Here is a 23319-nt window from a genome sequence, read left to right as displayed (position 1 = left end):
TTTGCCTTTATCACTTTCTTTTGACAACGCAGGAAAGTCAACCCCCAGTTCCAATGAGCAGTGGAAATATCTAAACAGCTGGCCTGCCTACAGGGAGCCTCCCTGAGGAATAGAGCTCAAGCAGATTTTAACAGTTTGCTCCTGGTTTCCCTCAAGTGCTGCAAAAATAAACTTTTGTATAATACTTATGATTGACTATGTGCTGTTGAAAAGCAGTGGATAAAACTCCATATTTACAAACTTTTTACTCTGTTCCCTGAACAGTAAGATGCTTTCCTTTTAATGCCCCCTCAGTCTGTGAAGATTTACAAGCAGGTGATTTGACTCTGAGAGGTTTTGACTAGATTATGTTTTAGAACCTTGGGGTCATGTTGCTGTCATTGCCACAGCAGCATTCCAGTTTCTGTCAAAGAACTTTGTTAGCTTAGAACTACACTGGAAAGACATCGGTTTCTTCGGCATGTCAACATCTTTTACCATGGACTTTTGGTCCTATGTTTTTTTTATTTTTTTCTTAATTTTAGCCATGAGTGCACAGGAAGGTTTTTAATCAGCTTTGGCTGGGAGACTTTAAAAATACGAAAAAAATAAACGAAGGCAGAATCACGGTCTCTGGGTCTGTAGGGAAGATAATTCTGCTGCATTCAACATATTGTACATGTTTTTCCTCTGCATTAGCTGCTGTGTGGGAGTGGAGCAGGTGTTTGTTGTCCAGGTCTGTCAAATCCTGAGGTGCAGTACAGAATAAATTTCTGCTGTGAAGCTTTTAAAAGCCACCATGATTTAAGGGTTAAACCAACTAAACCGAAAAACTAGCTGTCGAAGCCCCTTCCCACACATGTAGACTCAATGCATTTAACATCCACGGCATTTACAACCTGAACCCCCCCCCCCCTTGTCTTTTTGCTAACCTGAACATTTTTATTTATTTTTTTGTCGTAAATCTATCTTGGTGTGAATTGCATTATGACTCTGGCTCTGTTTTGAAATAGTAGTTTGTCATACTTGCTGTACAAAGTGACAGGCCACAGTGTAACTCAGACTGGGCAAATTGCCCCTGGAATTGAAGCTGATCCATTTATTTTTTTATAATAAAATACTTGATATTGTGTAGCTCCAAATAGAACAACACTGATATTCCAGGGCTTGCATAAGCAGAAAAGGTCAAAGCAAGCCTTTGGTGGCCAGTGACATTCTTAGTAAACCAGTAAATGCCACAACATTTATTCATTATCTCATATTGCTGAGTCCTATGAATGCAGTATTGTCAACTGTAAATCCAAAAAAGCTGACTACTCAAAATATAAAAAGCCATGCATATCATGTAAGCATGCAGCTTAGAAGATGTGAACAGTAGATACACACAGTGGAGTTAAGTAGTATTCCCTGTTGAGGATAAATTACAGTGACGTGTGTTTTCACATGTTTTATTTCGATCACGTATAACCAGTCTACTAAATCAGTATTTACCTCTGTAAGCATTTTATTATAATTGCAACACTACAAACTGTGGAACTTTCAAATAGATAACGTATGATGCCTTTTTTCTAAGAAAACTAATGCACTTAGTGAAGCATTGCTCCTACTGGTAATGAGAAATAGATCTATGAATGCAAAGGCATGGTTTCCATTAGCAGTAAAGTAAAAAAATAAAAATAAATTTAAGTGGAAATGTTTTCAATCAACTTTTGTATATGTGCCTCAATGATGTTAACCTAATTTAAAAAGTGCATTTCTGAAATACATTAGTATAGATTAGGGCTATAAATCGAGCCCAACAGTGGGCAGATGAACACTCAGTACTGCCTTACTTTTGTTCAAGTACCACAAAAGGCTGAGATCTTTTACCATATTTGCCTGATGGGACGAGCCCACGGAAGGACAGTGAGGAGTATGACTTAATCTTGTTTAAGCTGGGACTTCTGTGTCAGCAGAATATGACTTGAGAGGTACTGCTGAATGGTTTTTGTAAATCTAGACCTAGTTTTAATGTCCTTGAATTTAGGAGTTGGTTCAGCTTTGAAATTCAACTCTCTAGACAGTGCATCAGCGTCTTAGTCATTTACTTGTTTGTGGTTTTATTCACTTAATGAATCTGCTAATTTGTTTACTTCCTGCTCAGGTGCTGCTGTATCTTGCAATCAAGCCAAGTTGAAAAAAATGATGGTAGCAGCTGCAGACAAACACGTGGAAAGCAATAATGCAATATTGTTACATTTTGTAGAAGTGCACCATTAGATTTTCTTTTCAGTGGAATCGACTGTCTTCAGTTGGTTCTTTGCATTGATGGGTTTCTGCAAATGTTCAAAGGCTGTCTTAATGCACCCGTTGGTCAGTGCAGCCTCTGTGTTGAGTGGCGAGCTGGTTGGACGGGCAACTAATTTCATGCCCCTTGTGAAGGCAGTGAGATTCAGCTTTTTGCATAGTTACTGACAACTACACAGCTTGAAGATGTCCAGTGGCTAAAGGAGCTCACCTAGCCTAGATCTACTGCTGCCTGGCTGACAGGATTTTGTTTTTTTTAGATAAATTAAGATGGCTGTAGAAATATATTCCCCCACCAACACAAGACAAGGAATACATTAAGGCAAGGACAAAATAAATGAATTATGTGAATAGGAGTATAATTATTTATTGATTTTGTGCTGTTTTGCATGTAGTAATTCAATTCCCTTTTAAAGGAAAGTATAAGTAAATGCTATTAATTTAGGGAATATATTATAAATCTATGAAGATCATCAGTGGCTGATTGTATATGTTCACGAGTTTCTACATGCATGCAGGGTATATGCACTGGCACATGTAATCACACATTTATTTATTTTCAAATGATGAAAAGTATTGCAGTGAATGGCTCGCTGGGCTATGCACGCCTTCAGTATGCAAGATGCTATGCACTATCAGTCTGAGGCTGGACAACAGAAAGGTAATTGGCTCATGTCCAAGTAAGGGTAATTTGATTGAACTCTGAGCTAAAACGGATCAATAGAACTGGAGATGTAAAGCCTTTTTCAGTAACACAGATTGCATAGTTGAACAACCAGCATCTGCGGGAAAGCTATCGGTATTGCATACAGTATTCTTTGCCATGCAATTTGAGCTGCCTCAGGAAACACAACTGTCCTTCACAAATGATACATGCTCAGTCACGTATGAAAAGGGATGCATCGTCACAACTATCTAGAATACAGTTTTGCACACAATGCCTTATCCATAATACAAGTATACCTTTTTGTTTCTCTTGTAGTTTGAGTGAATTCCTTTATGTAACCAGGTAAAGCCATTGAGAACGGGTCACAATGTTTTTTGCTGTGGTGGTCTAGCTTATAAGCTGCAGCAATAGCCAAAAACAAACAAGCTTACAATTAAACTGTTTAGTAAATTAAAAAAATAAAAGCAGATACATGAGAGAAACCAACAGGATCATTGTATTAGCTCCGGGAAAAGGTAAATACATGGAAAAAGACTGCATGTCACATTTGTAAAATGTAGAATTTAGAAAACACCGTCTAATATCAGCTTTCAGTTAAACTGCGCATGTTCTTCATAGAAATATTTGTCTTGTTATCTAAAATATGATCGGATTTATTTTTCTTAATTGTACTCTCTATTAATAAGTTAAATTTTCAAAACATAGTATCTTTTTTGCCCTCAGGCTCATTTTTGTGTTGAAGAGCATTCAAAAAAGGACTTGTATTGTCTTTATCAAGTGGAAACAATAGAGAGGTAGCCTCAGACAGGTTACTGCAGCTGTTTTAATTTGGGAGTTTTGGGGGGTCATGCTTTCAAAGAGGTTTGCTTTTGGTTAACCCTTTATGGAGGTGACTCGCGGTGAAAGGGATTTCCCTTGTAGCTTGTTGGCTTGGGTTTGACACTTGAATTTATGGCAGGTTGCTTTTTAGTTATAACATTGCTCCCTTTTGCATTAATGTACTGCGGCTTCCGCATTAATTTGTCCTCAGATGTTCTTGTCATGGCAGGCCAGCCCAAACGCTGGAACCCATCTGTAATATAAAAGGCAAAAGCAGATAGATAAGACTATAAATTATCTCTGTCATCATCCTGTGGGGAGATTGTTAAATGGAAAGAAAATGTATTGTGCCTCTGCCCTTGAAACAGAACTACTTGTACTGTATTCCAATTTACTGAGCGTCAGACGTTTCTGGAGCTGTTCTGCATGTTAAAACAGTGCTCCAGTTTCTCTTTTCTACTGGTTTATTTCCATTTGGTATGAGGCAAGATACCAGTTTATACTCCACTGTGTTGACAGGGTTGTTTACCTTTATTAACACGTACAGCAGGAGAGGGTTCTCGATCTGCTGGACTAGTTTGTGAAGCAATCTGTATGACTTTGGTTGGCAGTTCCAACATTTTAGTTGCTTTAAGTTTCTTCTTGTATTGCATGCTTCCAGTTCCTGTTTCTTTAACCCTATGTGAGCCCTGGGCTGGTTTTTATTGACCAGTTGATTTAATGATTACCAGCGATTTCCTTCTGCACTCAACCACAACCTTGCGTTGGATGTATGGACGATTTCAGCAGCTCTGTAATTAACACAGTTTGAACTTTATAAGAAAAATTCTTCATGTATTTTCATTAAAAACTATACCAAATTTCTCACAGATTTTTAATTTTTTTTTTTTTAAAGAAGTCAATTTAATAGTATATCATTGCATTGTAAACCACTGTAATTGGTTACTATGTGAAAATTAAATTACATTTTGAAATATAAAAAAGTAAAATAGGGGTGGTTGTAAAGGCCTGTTTTATCATGTCATGTCGTCTTACTTAATGTTACATTAAGTCGTCTAAAATTTGTGCTAATCTGGTCTGTGAAACCTTGGGTATGAATACTAACTAAAGTCTGATTTTGTATTTAAAAAACTTTTGTAATGGTAAGTTATACAGTACTTTTTTCTATGTCTGTTTTAGTATTATATTTAAATTTGCCTTCAGTACTGCTCTGGTGTAATTCCTCTGGTTATCACCATCTATGTGCTCCTGCTGTTTCTCAAAAGTGCCCTTTTTCAATACACTTGCATGTACTGGCAACATGCACCGCTTTCCACTTGTACTGCATGGTAATTTACAAGATGCACAGGGTTTGTCATCATTCTCTAGTTAGAAAGTTCACAACCAGGTTCCACCCTTATACATCAATAAATACGTCTTTGCTGCTATAAAGCTCCTGCAAGTGTGCAGTCAAGCACAGTGCCCTTCATTGGCAAGCAGCGTGTTGACTGTCATGAAGTAACTGTCCCTGGACCTGAAATGAATCTCGTTTCCACGGAAGGACACTGATTTATCAACAAGCTAGGCATTTATCAACGGCCTGGTAGGAAGCCAGCTGTAAATTTTAACAAGGGCTGTACTGAGCTGAATCATCAGCCGCACTGCCTCGTATACCTTTTATTTCTGCTCCAAGCAGAACGGCTTCCAGCTGGGTCCCCTGATGAAAAAAAAAGTCCATATTCAACAGCGTACAGTACAGAAGAAAGCCACAAGACGATGTGCCTTATTAAATGATGTGCTTTCTACATTTGTGAATTTGTGCATTTCAGGCAATACAAAAAAAAAAAAACATGTTTAACCCTTCGGCTCCGGTGAACATTCTACCTGTTTGAAATCTGACTGACATAACGTGACTTTCGGCTTGAGTATCAGAACAGATATCCATAGAAAGTAAACTGTATTATTTCTAAACAGCTGAGAATCAGAAGATATACTATATACTCTACGATTTACTAGTTTTGAATGTTAAAAAAAAAATGTACTCAAATTAATTTTTCTTTAGAAATGTCATTTAGTGGTCTCTAACTGTAAAGGCTGTAAAAGTATCAGTGGTAGCCACAACCCTCCGGAACTGGGATCAGAAAGAATTGTATAAATACCATGTCTGGTTTCCATTTTACACCAACTTGTTTGACAGGTGTGTAATGTGAAGAACTTTGCCATCAGATAGATCTGTCAACTCATCAACATCTTATGCAAATAAATAAAAAAATATATATATATTTGAGTCGGTAAACATTCATGGTTACGTAAAGCAATTTAGTGTGCTCTCCGGTAATGCTGCGCTTTAAAATCATGGTACTCAAAACCGAAATCTAAGATACTGAAATGCTGCACCTCATAATAAAAGGCATCTCTATTGGCCGGAGGCTTTAGTGAAATGCATTTTGATTGGAGAGTCATCCCAGAAGTTTATCCTGTGAATATTTCGCTACAGGTAATTGTTTAATTTCTTTTTGGGTTTATATACATTTTATATACATTTGATTTAGTAGGATTTCTGGTAAGCTTGTACTTGTGTTCGCCGAATCTCCTGACCAAAAAAAAATAACTTGCTCGCCTAGCTTTCTGTCTAACTTTTTACTTTAATTTGAAAGTGTATAAAACCATCCCTGATTCGGTTCTTGGATCCTTTGGAGATGTCAGTCATTTGGTAAGCAGCAACCAGTGGTTGTTTAAAAAGGCTTAAAATGGGCATCCTAAGGTCACCATTGCATCATCTTTCAGACACTGCAATGAGGCGAGAGCCTCTGCACTGGAACTTTGTTTTTCATGTTTTTCATTCACCCGCTGTGCTAAGGTTTTACTGTTGTGATGCCAGAAGGCGGCAGTAAACCAACAATAAAAATGTCGCGAACCTAGCAAGTCCAAACGATTCAACACAGACATTACCTTTCCTTAGCCCTACCTTCAGAGGTACCATTTTTTTGGAAGAGAAAGAGTTAAGGAAGACCTGAAAAATAAATGCACCTTTTAGAGACCGAACAACCCCAAGTGCACTTGAAAGAAAAGCAATGTTTTGAAAAGAAATTCTGAAATCAATTTTCCTTTTCTATAGACAACTGCAGCCCCGATGCGAAATATAATTGAAAATCTTTGGTGCTTTTGAGTAGGAAAAAGAAAGAAACAAACAAAAACATGAATCGCTGCAAATGGCAAACTGCGAAAGAGCTGAATAAATAAGATTTTCATGTATTGCATACATAATCTTATCTGACTTCTGCCAGAATTATCTCTTTCAATTTCTGCCTGTTAGGATTTGTTTTATTCAGAAACCAGAAAAAAGATGGGTAATTCTGTTGGCAAAGCCTTTGAGGTCAATTTAGACTGCTGTGTTTTGGGCAGTCCTGGGTTTGGACCACAGATATGCGTTTTATATTACATCTGTCTCTGAATTAGTCCTGAAATAGAGATTCACTGCAGTGATTCAGTATTAAAAATGTAAAATAATAACATTCAAGAAGAGCTTTTTTCATTTTCTTTCAAAGCTCTTGCAGCTGTCCATTTCCCTAATGCATAATGTATTTGTTAAAGTCAAGTTAAGTAATGTAATTCCTGAGGCAGAATAGATTTGCTTCTTAATTTGACTGATGGGATCTGAAAAAACAAAAGGGCTTTTGTATCTTCAGAATCAATTTCTTTATCTTTTCTGAAGGATAAGAGTGTGTATAGGACTGAAATAATAAACCATCCTCAGTTGTGTATTTAGAAACCGTGTTGCATACAGTTTGTGACTGCAGTACATACTGTGTTTTCTCTTGGCTAGTTTAATATACAGTGTGAGATATACAGTGCTATCTATGGTCATGACTCCCACTTCCGCCGTAATGCTGTTCCATTACCCACTTGCATTCTCAGTATAGGGAGGAAAACAAACAACACTGTTCAATATGGCTTTCGATTACCATAAACATTGTAAAGGGGGGGGGATCATTTCAATTTGAAATAAAATAAAGGGTACTATCTAAACAAACAACGAAAGCCGGAAGACACTGCGGCCCTCCAGGAACTCTGTTTGAGATCCCTGACTGAAGGCACTGCCGGGATTATTGCTGTGCTAACCCCTTTCGCTTGATTGACGGCCTGGTGTCACTTGGATATGAAGCAACCCGCAGTAATGGTTTTGACAACCATCGATGTTCAGCCTCGGTGAATCTTCAGAGGTAGAAGGAGATGTCTAAAAGGCAGACTATCAACCGCTTGGCAAACGTAAGAATAGAGGAGGCGTAATAGGATGAGCACTTGTTGATGCATAGTTCACCCCCTAGTCTCTGTAAGTCGCGTTGGATAAAAGCATCTGCTAAATGACTCATTTATAATTATTAGTAGGGAATGTGATATAAAGACTAGGTGGAGATGGATAATGCACAGACCAGACTGGTGGATATTGCTAATACATCATTTGTACATTCACAACACCAGAGAACCCGTTGAAGTTTACCCTGTTAACTGTTAAATAAAGAAGTACACAGAGCTACAGTTTATCAGTTTGAGTGCCAGGGATATACCAGCTGGACGTTCATTCCTAATTTACATACATCATCTCAGCCAATTGGAATGCAGCGCAGGGATAAGGTTATGCCTGTAATTATTTTAGGATATTGAACGAAGTTTTAGGATTTTTGGTTCTTAGTTAATAGCTTTCTGACTTTAAATTTATTTTCTTCAGTCTTGAATAATTAGAAACTTGGAACATGCATCATATAAATTGGCATGCAATGACCTATGTCGGTTGCAGATTCAGCAGGATGTGTGGCTCTAGCAGATAGACATTTTAAGATCTTGTTTTCTTACCACCCAGAGCCAACACTTCTCCCCATCGCAAGGAATAGGAAGCTTGCACACGTGCAGTACACCCCATAATTGAAGTTAAGATTCTGTGCTTCACTAACGAGAAACTTAGTTACTTTACACTATTGAGTGTATGGATAAATACCTACAGTTAAAGAGCTGAAGCTGAAGGCTCAGACTTGCAGGATCTGTTTTGAAAAATCTACTTTCTCATTCTAATGTAAACTGGTTCATTCTCCAGAAGCTAGCATTCAGAGTATTAATAGGGGAAAAAACTGCATCACAGCATTTTGGCTGACATGGAATGAGGCAGGACATTTTCTGTAGTCTGTTCTATTGACTGCATAATGGTGTAGGTACATGGAGTCAGAATGGTAAAAGGACCGCAATCTGATGAACATTTTGTAGTGTTGTTGTACTGGGGCAAGTTTTCACTTCAGGTTTTGCAGTACATTGATGTCAATGTGACATGACACGTCTCAAACTGCCTATAAATGGGAGGCGTATTTCCAATTTTCGGAGGCTTCAGAATTGTAACATAATATATTTGTTCACAATTCACAAATATGGTCTTAAGGGGCCTGTGTTAATTTAAATGTGTACTTTTAGGGTGTCTCACCTGCTGAATTAATAGATGAGAGGATTTGCATTTTGTTTCTGATACTCTGTAAATCAGTTAATGAGCTGGGGTTCAGACCCAAGGTCTCTTGTCTCTCAGCTGTACCCTTGGTAGCTTAGTCCTCTATTAATTAGAATACCTCTGGGTTAGAGTTTATCTGTTTCAGTTTGATTTATAGCCTATCTTTGTTTTTCTTTTTAAGGCTTGGGTGTAGTTTTCTATTGGTATTGCATTCTTGTGCTGTTTCTTCAAGATGTCAATTTCAGATATAATAATGAAGCTGGAGCTAAATTTAGAGATTTCATTAGCTGACCAAGTGTTTGCGTTGCATTTCCTCATTTATTCTTCTGGGTTGCAGTCCCATTATTTACTAGGGATCATGTCTTATTAAAAGTGGCAGCGCTATGTTTTGAATTAAATGTTCTGTGTGCGCCTGTGCTCTTACCCTCGTTAATTCAGGGACGGCTTCACTTCTGGTTTCCCTTGTGTAACGGGGGGAAGTGTTGCGTGCTTTGGTCTTCACTGAATAATAATAAGTTGGAGCCCCAGCATTGGGTATTTGATACGCCAAACAGGAGCGCAGATTTAGTTCAGCACAAGTGCTTCCTCAAGTGTACCAGCAATGGTAGCCCTGGTGTCAGATTTAATAAAGAAGAGAAAACAAAACTGAAAATAGCCCAATATCTCAAAAGAGACTTCCCACTCCAGGAACCTACTATGTTACGACAACCCTCTGTACTGGTTGGGATTAACATCCCTTAAACTAACCTACTGCTATTGCTCCCGAAGTCCCATTTTCCCTGCGACTCTGGGTCGTTGCGATGGTCCTGGTTGAGGAGAGCCTTCACAGCTACCGTCTTGCAGTTGAATGGTTCCGTAGTCGTTATCCTGCGGAGCGGACACTCCTCCTGGATGTTAGCAAAGTTCCCTTCTGTGTAACATGGTGGTGCAGTCGCCTCGAGCTGTGGCTCAGACTCCCTTTGAGCTGCCCGCTGCCTCCCTGGGCATGCCAATCCGGACCTCCAGATCAGCTCGGCACTGGCACAAATTTGCGCAAGAACCCGTGACATGTATTGCATATCTTAACTGCTGTCTCTCTTTATAGATCCATAAGATAAATGGTATTTATTTTGATAGTGTATCAAGCCCTGATGTATTTATTTATTGTTTTTAAACCATGATAAAGCTACACCCTCAATGATATGCTTTAAATATGCATAGTGAATCTAAAATGTGCGTGACAGTTGTAGGCATTGGTGATGGTTGTTTTCCGATGCACAATCTAGTATTCTCAGACATCTTCACATATATCCCTAGATAGCCCTCGGTGGATGTCGTTTTGGAGTTAACTGATCTTGCCAAGACAGAACACCTTGAAATGGCAGTTACGTGAGCTACACAAGAATAAGGACCTGTCCTAGAATTGTCAATCAGACTGTCTGATTACAAAAATGTAACTAACCTGAGCACGTTTTATAAATTGACGCCTTTTTAACTTTTTGGAGTTTTAATCCTCTCTTGTTTTTTCATGGCTTCAATACTTTAGTGCTGGTTTATTGGCTAATGTGTGTTTTTTTTGTTGTTTTTTTTCTTTACTACTTGCAGCAGTCAGATGAAAAACTACCCCAAAAGAAGAAGGTTGAGAAAGACTCCAAGTTCAAAGCAGCCAAGAAAGCACTGAAGAGGAATTTTATAGTGAACACAAAAATTACATTTACTGAGGATGGAGAGGTCAGTCATGGCATATTTTTGTAATTCAGATTTGATCCGGTTTTCATTTCAGCCAGTTCATTCATGTTTTTATTGTTAAAGCTTTACACTGCATGTTACTGTGTCTGGAGTCTTCTCTGCAACAAAATGACAGGGTTGTGTCTGTGCAGTAACTACACAGCTGAATGCTGCCCCTTCTGTTCAGGCTACTCTATAGAGAGAGAGAGAACAGATATTCTGAGATTGTGCACTGAACAGTGTCTGACACATTAAAAATGGATCAACCATTATACCAGGAGGTGATATTCAAATTTGAGCACAACTCTTCTTGCATTAGCATTGCCTTTGCATTGTCCTCTGTAGGTTAGTTTATAATGGTATGTCATCATCACAGTGACTGATTTTGATAAAATACCACTCCCTCAAACACGCATTTATTTCCTTTACAAGCTTCACGCACAGGCTCACCTTCCTGGTTACTTACTAATCGCCGCTTTCCCTGTGAGTAAATGTGTTTTCAAAGTCGACTGCGGTCCTTTAACTGAAGTGAAATACATTGATTTGACAACTGCAGCATTGAAGTATCTGAACAGACTGATAAGTACAGTTTCTTCATTAATAGCTAAACTTTCTCCCTTTTTATACTGTTACTAACGTGGTTGTTCTTTATGCAGATGGTTCAGCAGTGGCCTCCTGTACAGAGGTTGGCAGTTAAAGATGAGGATGGAGAAGACGCCAATGCTGGCATTGATGTGCAAAAGGCCCGGGAGAGACTGTTTGAGGAGGACAAATTTGACAAAGAGGAATACAGGAGAAGAATCAAAGAAAAGCACAGGGTAAGGAACCACTGCACCACCAGTTCTATAGGTGAGAGAGAGGGAGAGGGAGCGAGAGCGAGCGTGTGCATCTTATTTAACCTTGATGTAACCTTGTCTTAGTGACACTACACGACATCACAATGGAAAACACATCACTACGACAGTTTTAATAAAACATGTTGTCAAAGGTTCGGTTTTGATATCGCAGTTAAGTCAGGTGGCCTGATAATTACTGTGCATGGTAAGAGTACATATTTGTTGATCTGAGTTAGCAGTCGACTGTGTACAATACTGAATTTTAGGTGCCGATGTTTCCAGGTTCAAGCCTCACTGGCAGTGCTTGTTTTCAGAAGATACATTTCCATTTTAAATGTATGACATGCACTAGCTCTGCCTATTTTTAGATGAGGTGGTAGTTCAACTTGTTAAATATTAGCTTGTATATCTTGTAGTTCTAGAAGTGTGCCTGTCACCAAGGAAGTAATCTGTTAGTCGAAGTGCATATTTTAAGTGCACATTTCTTTCACTGAAGGAACAATGGTTGAGGCAGCATCACTGTTTTTAATTATTTTAATTTTTTTTTTTTTTTTTAGTTTTCTTGTATTTTTTGGCATATCGTGCAAGCTGGAAAAAAAAATCCATTGTGATACTTAAGGAAGTTTTAAGAACACTGTGCATGTGTTTGTTTAATTCTGTAACATTTGCCCAGAGACCAGATTAATGCTGAAAATGAAGCTGTTAAAATGTATCCTGGAACAGGAGGGATGATTCCAGGTGACATTCGCTTGTCATTTTGATCTATAATAACCTTGTTAATATTGTATTGCTGATGTATGTGGATGAGGCTGCACAAGATTTACAGCACCCACTTTGACAAGCTTTAATAAATTTAAAAAAAGAAAGAAAAACAAACACACATTAAAATCCTGAAAGTGTTGTTAACTGCTGCCTTGGCAAGAAGCACTGCTTGAGGCATCAACTCTTTCAGTCTTTCAATGTTCATGTTACAGGTATTGTGATATTCTACCGCAGGAAATATGGGTCATTCCATGCCAACTCTACCAGTGCTGTTGCCTGTCTGCCTCAGATTTTCCTTCAAAAATTCACCTGGGGCTTTTCAGACATACTTAGTTCAGAAGTAATAGCCATTACTTTTTTAAAAAATTCCCCTTCAACCTGTGACCTTCCAAAGGTCAACCTAAAGTGAGAAAGGGACCTTGACCAGAAAAATCACCCTGGGTGCAATTTAGATGCTACCATCGTGTGTGAATAGGGCTTCGCAGAAAAAAATACTAGGAGCACCCTACTCACTTCTGGCAAGTTATCAGATGAGGGGTAACTTACAAGTTTTGTTTGAACCTCAGCCTTACCTGTTACCCTGTAGGGGATGTGGGTCTAAAATGGAAGTATTGCTGTAAGACCCTTAGGAACCAGTCTTCCAAATTCTGTGAAAAGCATTTGGTTTCAAGTCCCACCACTGGTCGTTAAACCCCTTGAAATTAGAATCTTTGCTATTTCTACCAAGTTTAGGTTTTAATGACTTGCATGAGGAGTACTCAAAAAAATCACCAAAAGATATGTTTGGATAGGTGTTTATGAGATCTACAAGCATCAAGTAAAATATCTTGGTATCCAGGGATTTTTGGCAGATTTTTGAAGTTGCATTTGACATGCATTCGAGCATTGCTTATGGCCAATTGGGTGAGGCTAAGGTACCCATATAGTTCTATCCAAACTGGCTATTTCTTCAATTGTGCATTCTCCGAGGATTGATATAGAGGAAAAAGTAACAGTATGCGCTTCCACTGGCACTAGCTTGCATCTGAGGGGTTATGAACCTGCATATGGGATTTGGGACTTTGTTGTTATGATGACACATTTGAAGCTATCAAAACTTTACTTTAGTTGGGTTTTAAAAACCAAAAAGTGATAGTAACGTGTCTTTTTTTATTTTTATTATAAGTTGTGGTGCCTACTTATGGGGATAAGTGAGTGACTAACCAACCATTTGTGAAAAAGCCATTTGCTGCATTCTCTTGCTAGCCAATCAGTCAATGGTCTTTGATGACAGAGACAGGTGTATTTAAACAGTGCTGTAAATAGGGAAGATCTTATTTTTTTAATTAAAAAAAAATAATAATCATGAACTTTTTGTTTTTAAAACCCAACTAAGTAAGGTTTTGGTAGTTTCAAATGTGTCATCGTAACTAAGAAGTCCCAAGTCCCATGCAAGTTCATAACCCCTCAGCTCCAAGCTAGTGCCAGTGGAGGTGCACACTGGTACTGTTGAAGAAATAGTCAGTTTGGATAAAACTGTGTGGCACTTTAGCCTCACCAAAGTGGCCCTAAGCAATGCTTGAATGCATGACAAATGCAACTTCCAAAATACCAAGGTATTTTACTTGATGCTTGTAGATCTCATTAACATCTATCCAAAAATATCCCCAAGCCATACAGTCCCCCCCACGCAAGTTATTACGGCTTAAACTTTGTACAAATAGCAAAAATTCAAATTTCAAGGGGGTTTAATGACCAGTGGTGGGACTTGAAACCAAATGCTTTTCACAGAATTTGGAAGACTGGTTCCTAAGGGTCTTACAGCAATACTTCCATTTGAGACCCACGTCCCCTACAGGGTAACGGGTTTGGCTGAGGTTCAAATAAAACTTACCCCTCGTCTCATAACTTGTCAGAAGTGAGTAGGGTGCTCCTAGTATTTTTTTCTGCGAAGCCCTATTCAGTACGAGTAGCACAAGGTGCTTGATGGTAGCATCTAAATTGCACCCAGGGTGATTTTTCTGGTCAAGGTCCCTTTCTCACTTCAGGTCGACCGTTGCAAGGTCACAGGTTGAAGGGGACATTTAAAAAAATAAATAAATAAATAAATAAAACTCATTTCTGAACTCAGCATATCAGAAAACCCCAGGTGAATTTTTCTAGGAAAATCTGAGACGGACGGACGGGCAACGAAATGTCCCTTTTGTGGTTGAGTTGGTGTGGAATGACCCATGTAGATTCCTGCTACGGGCAGGCACGCTTGTGTTTGATGGTGTGACGTTGAAATTGGTGCTGTCAGTTTAAACACCACTGATATGATGATTTGGATATAGCTTTGCTTCAGGCCCTTTAGTTATGACACATGGTCTCCATGCATCGGGCCTCTTAGTTTTTGTATCTTTCCTGTATAAGCAATGGGAGCTGTCTTGTGCTTGCACTGTACATGTCAGTTTCTTGCATTGTCAGAGATAATCGTTCTAATTTACTTTTCCTATTCCAGGCACTCAAGTCAAGTTAACCTGACTTGCAGAACACTGGGGATGGTAGATTTGTATTTCTTGCGGAACAAAATTTGCTTTAATCAGATATGCTTTTTTTTTTTTATTTACATTTTCTTACTTGTTTGCATGTACAGTTCTGAAATTAACTACTTCTAAACTGAAAGTGGTTTCATCTCTCTAGCTTTTGTACAAAAAAAATGAATATCAGGTGCAAAATTTCATAATGTTAGTGTGTCATTCCAGGTATCTGGTAGACTGATTCATTCACTACAATGTAAGGCTTCGTCTTTTTTTTATTTTCGAATTATAAAAACAATTGATGTGTTTCTTGCATACTGTAAATACATTTAAAAGCCGCATTGTGAGCTGAATTGTGATACCTGTCTGAAGCAGTTTTAATTGGCTTCAAGGTTGTGGCATTTCTGACAACAGAACTTGAATGAATTCTGTAAGACTCCCTGGTATGAGATGTCACTTCTATGACATTACTCTGAAGTTGACTTTGTTGAAAAAGATTAATGCCTTGCCTTAGATTTTGCTACTATTTTGCTCGTCTTTTCCCCTCTGTCTTATGTTTGCAAACAAGTGTTAGAAGCTGGATTTGTTTGTGCTTTGTACAGCTGTGGGAAAAAATCTAATACAACTAATAGTAAGACTTGTACTTTATTCAACGGTAAATTATATGTACTATACAGTATGAAAAGATACTATCTCTAAACCTAGATTTGCAGCAGTAATCTGCAATAAAATAGATTCTGAGAATGTAATATTATTGAATTGCTACTGTGTAATGTAACAAATACATGTTTGTAGAAATAACATTACAAAGACAGTAAGGTCATTGATTCACAATTTTTTTTTTTTTTTTTAAAGTTACATTTTCCACTCCTGATTTCACCTTGAGTCTCTGCGTTCACTTTCAATATCATATTAGATCAAACATTGCCAAAGTGAAAATAAAAACCCAAGATCTTCCTCGTAGCTTTGACGTTGGAAATTATTCACAATATTTTCATACTGTCCCTGTTTAAGAACTTAAAAAATCTGGTCACTGTATTTTATTATGAAGCTGAATCTCTCATTTATATCTTTCAATAGAACAATTAGAAGTCACTTTCTTTTGTAGTTTTTCGAATTCAGATACTTTTGTCTCCGACTGTCCGTCTGTCTGTCTGTGTGCATGCATGCACCTGGCTGGAAGCTCCTTGTAATCAAGAGGCCTGAGCAGAACTCAAATTCCAGTGCACACAGTGTCAGTGAAAGTCCTTATTAAACATCCAGAATCAAGCTGCAGTACTGTATGAACATGCCCAAAGCGTTCCTTGTGTTAACCCCAGGTTATATTATCTTTATTATCTTTCTCTCTTCACCTGCTGCCAGATCCTTTCAGACCTCTCGGAACGATCGGTCTTTTCTCAATTCTTGCCAGTTGCCATGGTGACTAGCCCTGTTAATTATATCTGAGTTTTTCATTTCTCATGCTACAAAGATGTTTTAAAGTTATCAGTTTTGGTGGATATGTGGTAATGGAAAAATAGAAATATTAGGGCAGCCACGGTAGATATAGAATTAAAAATTTAAAATACTCAATTGGCCAACCGTAGTTAGCAAGCTGTAGGTGGGCTGTGTATTAAATATGCATTCCAGTACGATTTGAAGTACTGCAATCTTTTCAACCTGCTTCACCTCCATTTTGTCTTTTTTCTTTTTTTTTTTTTAAAAGGGCTTTGTATGAACCATTTTAGTACTGCTTTCCAGAACAGCGTTTTAGTTTCATAAGACTTTTTGCCAAACACGTGCTGTTTTTTGCAATTTAGATTACAAGGCTTAACTATGGAAGCATTGTTGTAAATAAAACCAGAAGAATCCCTTAGTATAAAAAAATCTGAGTTTTCAGTTGTCTGCAACGAAGCTTTCCTGTTTAGAAACACAGCAAGCAGCACAGTTGTGTACTAATCGCCTGCTCTTTGTTAATCACGCATGGTTACAGATACCGGGGCACTGCTGGTATCTCCACATGTCTCCAAGGGGCTGTTTCAAATCTATCCGTGGATTTACATATTTTGATTGTTTCATGCCTCACTTGCTTTTAGCAAACAGCACAAAATGAATTCTTTCTGGTTTAACTTATGAGACTGTAAAGCAGTGCCTAACTTTGCATTGTGAATGTGAATGATAAACAACTGCCTTCTAAACTAAGGCTTTCATATTCCATAAGGGATATCTTAACAGTGGCATTTATACATTTCACCATGGAAAGGAACATATTTTGCCATATAGCCTTCTCTTTGTGTAAAGTATTAGTCCTAGAAAAAGAACACAAACTGGAAGTACAGCTACTGCATCTGTATCTAATAGGTAATAATACAATATGTTGTTACTGCTGTGTTGATAGACAGCATGCATGCATGTTTTGTTCAGACCTCCTCAGAGTTTGGTGCTATTAGGGGTAAAAAGATAAATCTTCATCTCTCTGCTTTCCATTGTTTCTACAGGAGAGAAGGCTCAAAGAGAAAGCAGCCAGACGAGAAGCCAGCAAACGACAGAAAGAGGTAAGTCAGAATCTGTGAAATGTGCCCATTGCATTACAAAACACGAACACTCCTCAGGAAATACTGGACTCAGACAAAGGCTTATAGATATTATGTGGGTGCCTGCTGTTGTCCCCAGTTGTTTGTGGCATGGTGTAAACACCTCAAGCAGCATTTTCAAAATGGCAGAGATGGGGTCAATTCCATTTTTTTCAATTCCATTTCCAGTCCCAGTTTCCTTTTATACAATTCCTATTCTGTTTTACTTTAGAGTCTTTCCTGAGGTTTATGCCACAGGCTTTATCAGGTTACCTGGCAAGTTCATTTGTTTGCTCAATAAAACCTTTGTTGTGAAATGATTGGAATAGGAATTTGATTTGATTAAAAGGGAATTGGAATTGAAAAAATGGAATTGACCCCAACTCTGGTAAATGGCATCAAACTAATTTTCTTCTATTTGCAACCATGATAAAATCCTTGACTACTCGCCAACAAAACATATCCCCATTGAGCATCTCCAGAAAGTCTACAAGTCTTAAACTTTTAGGGATTTAGATGCACTGGGCATCAGTGATTGTTTTTAATTAGGTCTGAGGTACAGATGTAGGGGCTGTAATAGAAAGGATACTTGTTTTGAGTTTCATTAACCAACAGGAAATATGAATTGAGAGTACAGCATCACCCTTTCGATTCTCCTCAATGTCATGTATCCTTCTCTTGGAGCAGCCACTTAGTAAATTGTTGTTGTTGGAGATTTAGGAAATGCTTGTGTAATGCTCATGGTACAGGAAAAGATTGGGCAGTAAAGTCATTGTTATTCTACAGTGTCCCCACCCAGTCTCCAGGAGCTTGATTCTACTGGTAATCAAGGCTCTTGAGATTCTGAACCCCCGCAGGGTACTAAGAAATAGTACTTCTACAGTAGGTCATCATGCATGAGACCATCACGTATGTGCATCACAGGAACACGGAGAGAAAGAATCTTCTCCAAGGTTCAGATCCCTCCAGATTATTCTCAGGGTTCTCTACTGAACTAACAGCGTTCCTGTATAATTTGAGAGGCTCTTTATTGAAGGGATTACATTTAGCTTTTGTTGTTTTGTTTTGTCACTTTTAATGAAGAGGAGCACTGTAATGCATATTGCTTTGTTATCTTTGTTTTTAAGTTTGCCTCATTTTATGATGGTTTATAGTGTTTCATGCATTTGACATAAGTTGTAAACATGTTTGTATTTGGCTTGACATTTAATCTATTTAGCGAAATTCAAATTTGCAAAAACAATCTTTGTGCACATTAAATACATCCAGACATCTGTTACATATTTGCAAATGTTTCATAACCCGATGTGTAAACCATGATCACAAGTACAATTTGGCTTGTAATGTTACAATAAGGCCTTGGGAAATTTACAAATATTCTTTTCTCAAGTTTACTATTTTTTTTCTGTTGATTTCCAAATTTAAGTTATTACCTAACTAGACCTCCTGAAGGCCTAGATTCAAATCTTAGGTCAAAAGTTAAAATGAGTTTGGTAGTCCCTGTTTAGCCCTCGATGGACAGCAGTTAAAAGTCACATCACAAAATCACCACACACTTTGACACACTGATTTCTTGACATAGCACCCTTCATGCACATGCCCAGAGTAAAGCAAATTCTCGGTGTGGGCTTCACAGATTTTGTTCACTTGCAACAGTCTCTGTTTGGTGCTGTTCACATTTGGATGGATGGATGGATGTATAATACTGGGCAGTAGTTTTACACTATTGTATTATTTATTTTCTTGTGTGTATCCCATTTATAAAAAAAACACAAACAAAAAAAACTTTTTTTTTTTTTTTTTTTTTTTTTTTTTAATATTCCACTAGGCTAATAAACTAGAGGGAGCTTTCCTGTGCAATTGTAACAGACTGTTTGTTTATAAAAACACAAATTGATGCACTGTGATGCAGTTAGTCACAGACTCCCTCACCCGGCAAACAAATTGTTAGTTTTGTAATTTATTAACTTACCTCTGTTTGTATTATTCTCTGATGCCTAATTTCCTTTTTGTTGTTCATGCTTTTTAATTTGATAAAATTATTGAATCATGTTTCCTCGTGCGAGATTATCTAGATTTACCCGGGAGGCAGCTATAGGATGTTTTATATTTGGGAAGTGATTCAATTATATCCAAGGTACAGAGGGTTTTTTTTGTTTTGTTTTTACATATATAAAGGTTTTGTTGGTTGTAGGCGCTCCCTTTTTTTCTTAATAAAAAATGAAATTGTATTTGAAATTTCATACAGAAACTTTTATTATGGGTGTAGTAGAATATTAACTATTTATTGGCTAGACGTACAGATGGGAAGGTGCAATTATTACATAAATGCCCTTCTGTAGTTGTAGCTAACCCCGCTGAATGAGGACATTGCAAGTCTCTATATTGCAAGTCATATAACAGTGTGCCTTATTCACAAAGCATTACAATAGTATGATAGAGCAGAGGTTCTGAAACTGTGGGTTGCGACTCCAAATGGGGTCTCAGTGCCTTTTTAATGGGGTTGTGAATACTTGCACAATTTAAAAAACTATTTTAGTTTAAGAAACAGGTACATTCATTTGTTTATTATTATTATTATTATTATTGGCACTTTTTTTACCATAAATTTTACTCCCAGTGATTCCATCGCTCTCCCTGCCTTTGTCTGAATGTTCTGAACTGGTTACCTAGCAACCAACTTGCATGTCAGCCAATCAGCGGAATGCACTTCTGTACTGTTAAGTCCAGCCGCTGTGATTTTTGTTGTGAACAGAGTTCAAAAAGTTGTTTTGCATAAATATCTAAAAACTGACAGTTTGCTGAAGAAAAGTGTTGGAAACTGGAGTAATGGAGGGGAATCGAGTGGCACTGCAGCAAAAGAAGTGCCAACAACAAGGACCCGGCCAGCAGTAAAAAATAAAACAAAAACCTTAAAAGCTCGTAGATGCTAAATGGCTTGCTTTGCTAGCTTACCTGGCAGATAGTTTGGATCGCTTCAGTATTCTCAACACAGCGCTCCAAGGACAAGATGCATCTGTCCTTTCTCTCACTGACTAAATCGAAAGCTGCATCAGGAAGCTGCCCTTTTATTATGATTGCGTAAACCTGGAAGCATCTTTTTTTTTTTTCTTGCGATAATAGCCAGTGGTGATATATTAGTTTAGTTGATATTGTCTTGCAATGCTTTTCTTTATAGTAACTATTCTGCAGTAATACAGGGCGGTGGGGTCATTTTTATAGCTAGAAGGGGGTCGTAGAGCAGCGAAGTTTTGAGAATCGCTGATAAAGAGTATGATATAAAAACGGTTTGGTGTTTTGGTAGGAAATATTTTTTCAGCAAGGCAAATAGGACGCTTCACATGTTAATAAATAACCTATGAATCTGTATTGAAAATATGTCTCGTGTACTACAGATTTTTGTTTGAAGAGTGACATGTCATAAATCATCTTCAGCTTCGTACAGTGTTCTGCTCTACATGAATATGAATGGAATCTTTCAGTTCTGCTGGCATTTTGTTAGGGGAGGAAAGATGAGATGATGAAATTTGTATATATTTGTTTTAAAAGTATTCTGCTTATCTTCAGAAATGTTTTTATACTGTGTGCCCTTCATATAAGTGATGTCTATAAACCATCGAACCAGTTCCCTTTTTTTTTTATTATTTCGGATTTCATTGTCTGATAGCATATACAAAGCTCAATAATATGGTGCAAGAAATGTCCCATCAAGGTGCTTACTGTCAAACCGAAAAATTAGGACATGTTTGTAAGATACAATTCTTGTTTTTTGTATAAGGATAGATGGACACATACACTGTGTGTGATCCAGATATACATGTGCCACTGTAAAATAACACATTTACCATTAAAGAAGTCATTACATCTAAAACAAAAAATGACCAAAAGCTGGTACTGTGTAATAAACCTTTTTTTAGTCAAGGTCAGGTATAGTACTCGGTTTAATTATTTCAGTCTTGTAGGCATCTAGAAGGAGAACACAAGTACGTACCAAGTTCAGTTTCTGTCCTGTCTGAGACCAAATGATTTATCGTCCTAATCTCTGATACACAGCTGTATGGTTTCCTAATCCTGTTCCATTACCGGTCTATCCAAGTCAAAATATGAAACATTTCACTGACTGGTTTTATCAGCGATACAGACTGGGTGTATTATATTGAGCTAAATATTGGCGGATCTAAATAACCAAGGTTATGAAAGTCAGCTAAATGTGATTCTATCTAAAGCATTTCTGTCTAGGGGGGAAAAAAAACAAATATCCTATTTAGTGATTTTAAAAAAAATATTTAAATCTGCCACCATTTTATATGAATACACAGATCTCCATTTTGTTACAGCTTTAAAAAAATATATAAATGCCCTTTGTAGTTTGAAAGGATTTGTTTTGTGTTGTGGGACTGTTGCTACAGACCTCAATATATGTCAGGTCACAGCTTTGGAAATACCAGACACCCTGGTGTAATACTCGCGTATCATGAAGCACTGAGAAAAACAGGTTGCCTTTTAATCGTTTGGTTTTAAATCACCTCCTTTTATATTGAATTGTTGTCTCCTCAAACTGGCTTCTGATATGTTGACAGCAACAGCAGCAATTATTTTTTACTGACACTTTTTTTAAATTATTATAATTTTTTTAATGTAAAACCTGGATTGTTCAGGAAGCTACTCATCTTCAGTTAATTTAACATTAGCAGGCAATGTTCACTGATCCACATTAGCGTACCAAAATTGTGCATTAATAGGGCTGATTAAAAAAATGATAATAAAATGTTTTTCATATAGTTCATTCAATTTATTTGAAATTAGTTTGGATAAAGAGTATTTGATTGTCACATTGCCTTTTAAAGGAAAATGACCCCTTGAGAGCGAGTCATTTGCTGCTTTTTTTTTATTTTTTAAGCTGAGCATTTTGGTGGGTCTTGCGTAATACTCTCCCATAATCTGTGTTTACAGTAATTATAATGACCTCTTTTTTAATTACTTTGTCAGGTACACGTCAGTCAATTGAGTTATGTGCATCTTCCATTTAGATTCCCCGTTTGGATGTTCCCACCTGTGCGGCATGCATAGACAGTTGTTTTAAGGAGGTATTTCACATACTGCGAATACTAACAAAAATGGTGTAAATGTTTTATACCAATGAGCTCTTCTCCTTTTGCACTAGATGTTTGGAAGGGTGTTACAGTCCAGTGCTGAACGTTAGGCATTAATGCATGATTATTGGATTGTTTTCTTTTAAAAGATTAAGATACATTCACTTTTTGAACAAAGATGCATTGCTTCCTGCATTTGTGCACACTGTGTGTGTGTGTAGTAAGTTGACACTGTAGTCTGTGACTAGTAATATGTGTTGACTGCAAAGCATCTGCAATGTCTAACAGTCCTTGGCATTGTTATGTGTAGCATTACTAAAATCATAATGAAAGCACGGGCACACATGGTAAAAATATGGTGATCAATTGTAAAAAAAAAAAAAAAAAAAAAAAAAAAAAAAAACAGAACAAAAAGCCCACGGTAGATCATAATACAGCACATTCAGCGCACGGTAAACACTGCCAGCACCATGTCCTAAAGCTGCTACCACCTGTAAATATACTCCAAACTCGACACCAGAGTTGACACCAGAGTATACCTTGTGACACAATTGAAAGAGTTGGGCGCATACATTTGTTTTTATCAATTATTATCTGAGATTGCTGTTGGTTTTGTCTAGAAACTTGGACTAAGCTGCTGAGACACCTGT

General features: G+C 37.6%; 1 protein-coding gene across 1 annotated transcript in view; it reads left to right on the top strand.

Moving 5' to 3' along the window:
- The window catches only part of ddx10 (DEAD (Asp-Glu-Ala-Asp) box polypeptide 10), a 68544-nt gene that overhangs the window by 20661 nt on the left and 24564 nt on the right, over nt 1-23319 (top strand). The window contains exons 8-11 of the mRNA XM_041232596.1: nt 10153-10270; nt 10747-10931; nt 11585-11746; nt 17502-17558. Of these exons, the coding sequence (XP_041088530.1) occupies nt 10153-10270; nt 10747-10931; nt 11585-11746; nt 17502-17558 (522 nt within the window). The remainder of the gene's footprint in view (nt 1-10152; nt 10271-10746; nt 10932-11584; nt 11747-17501; nt 17559-23319) is intronic.

The sequence above is a fragment of the Polyodon spathula genome, chromosome 30, assembly GCF_017654505.1.
Source record: "Polyodon spathula isolate WHYD16114869_AA chromosome 30, ASM1765450v1, whole genome shotgun sequence".
In the NCBI taxonomy this organism is placed as follows: domain Eukaryota; kingdom Metazoa; phylum Chordata; class Actinopteri; order Acipenseriformes; family Polyodontidae; genus Polyodon; species Polyodon spathula.
The sequence above is the reverse complement of the archived record's forward strand: the minus strand, read 5'-3'. Positions and strand labels throughout refer to the sequence as shown.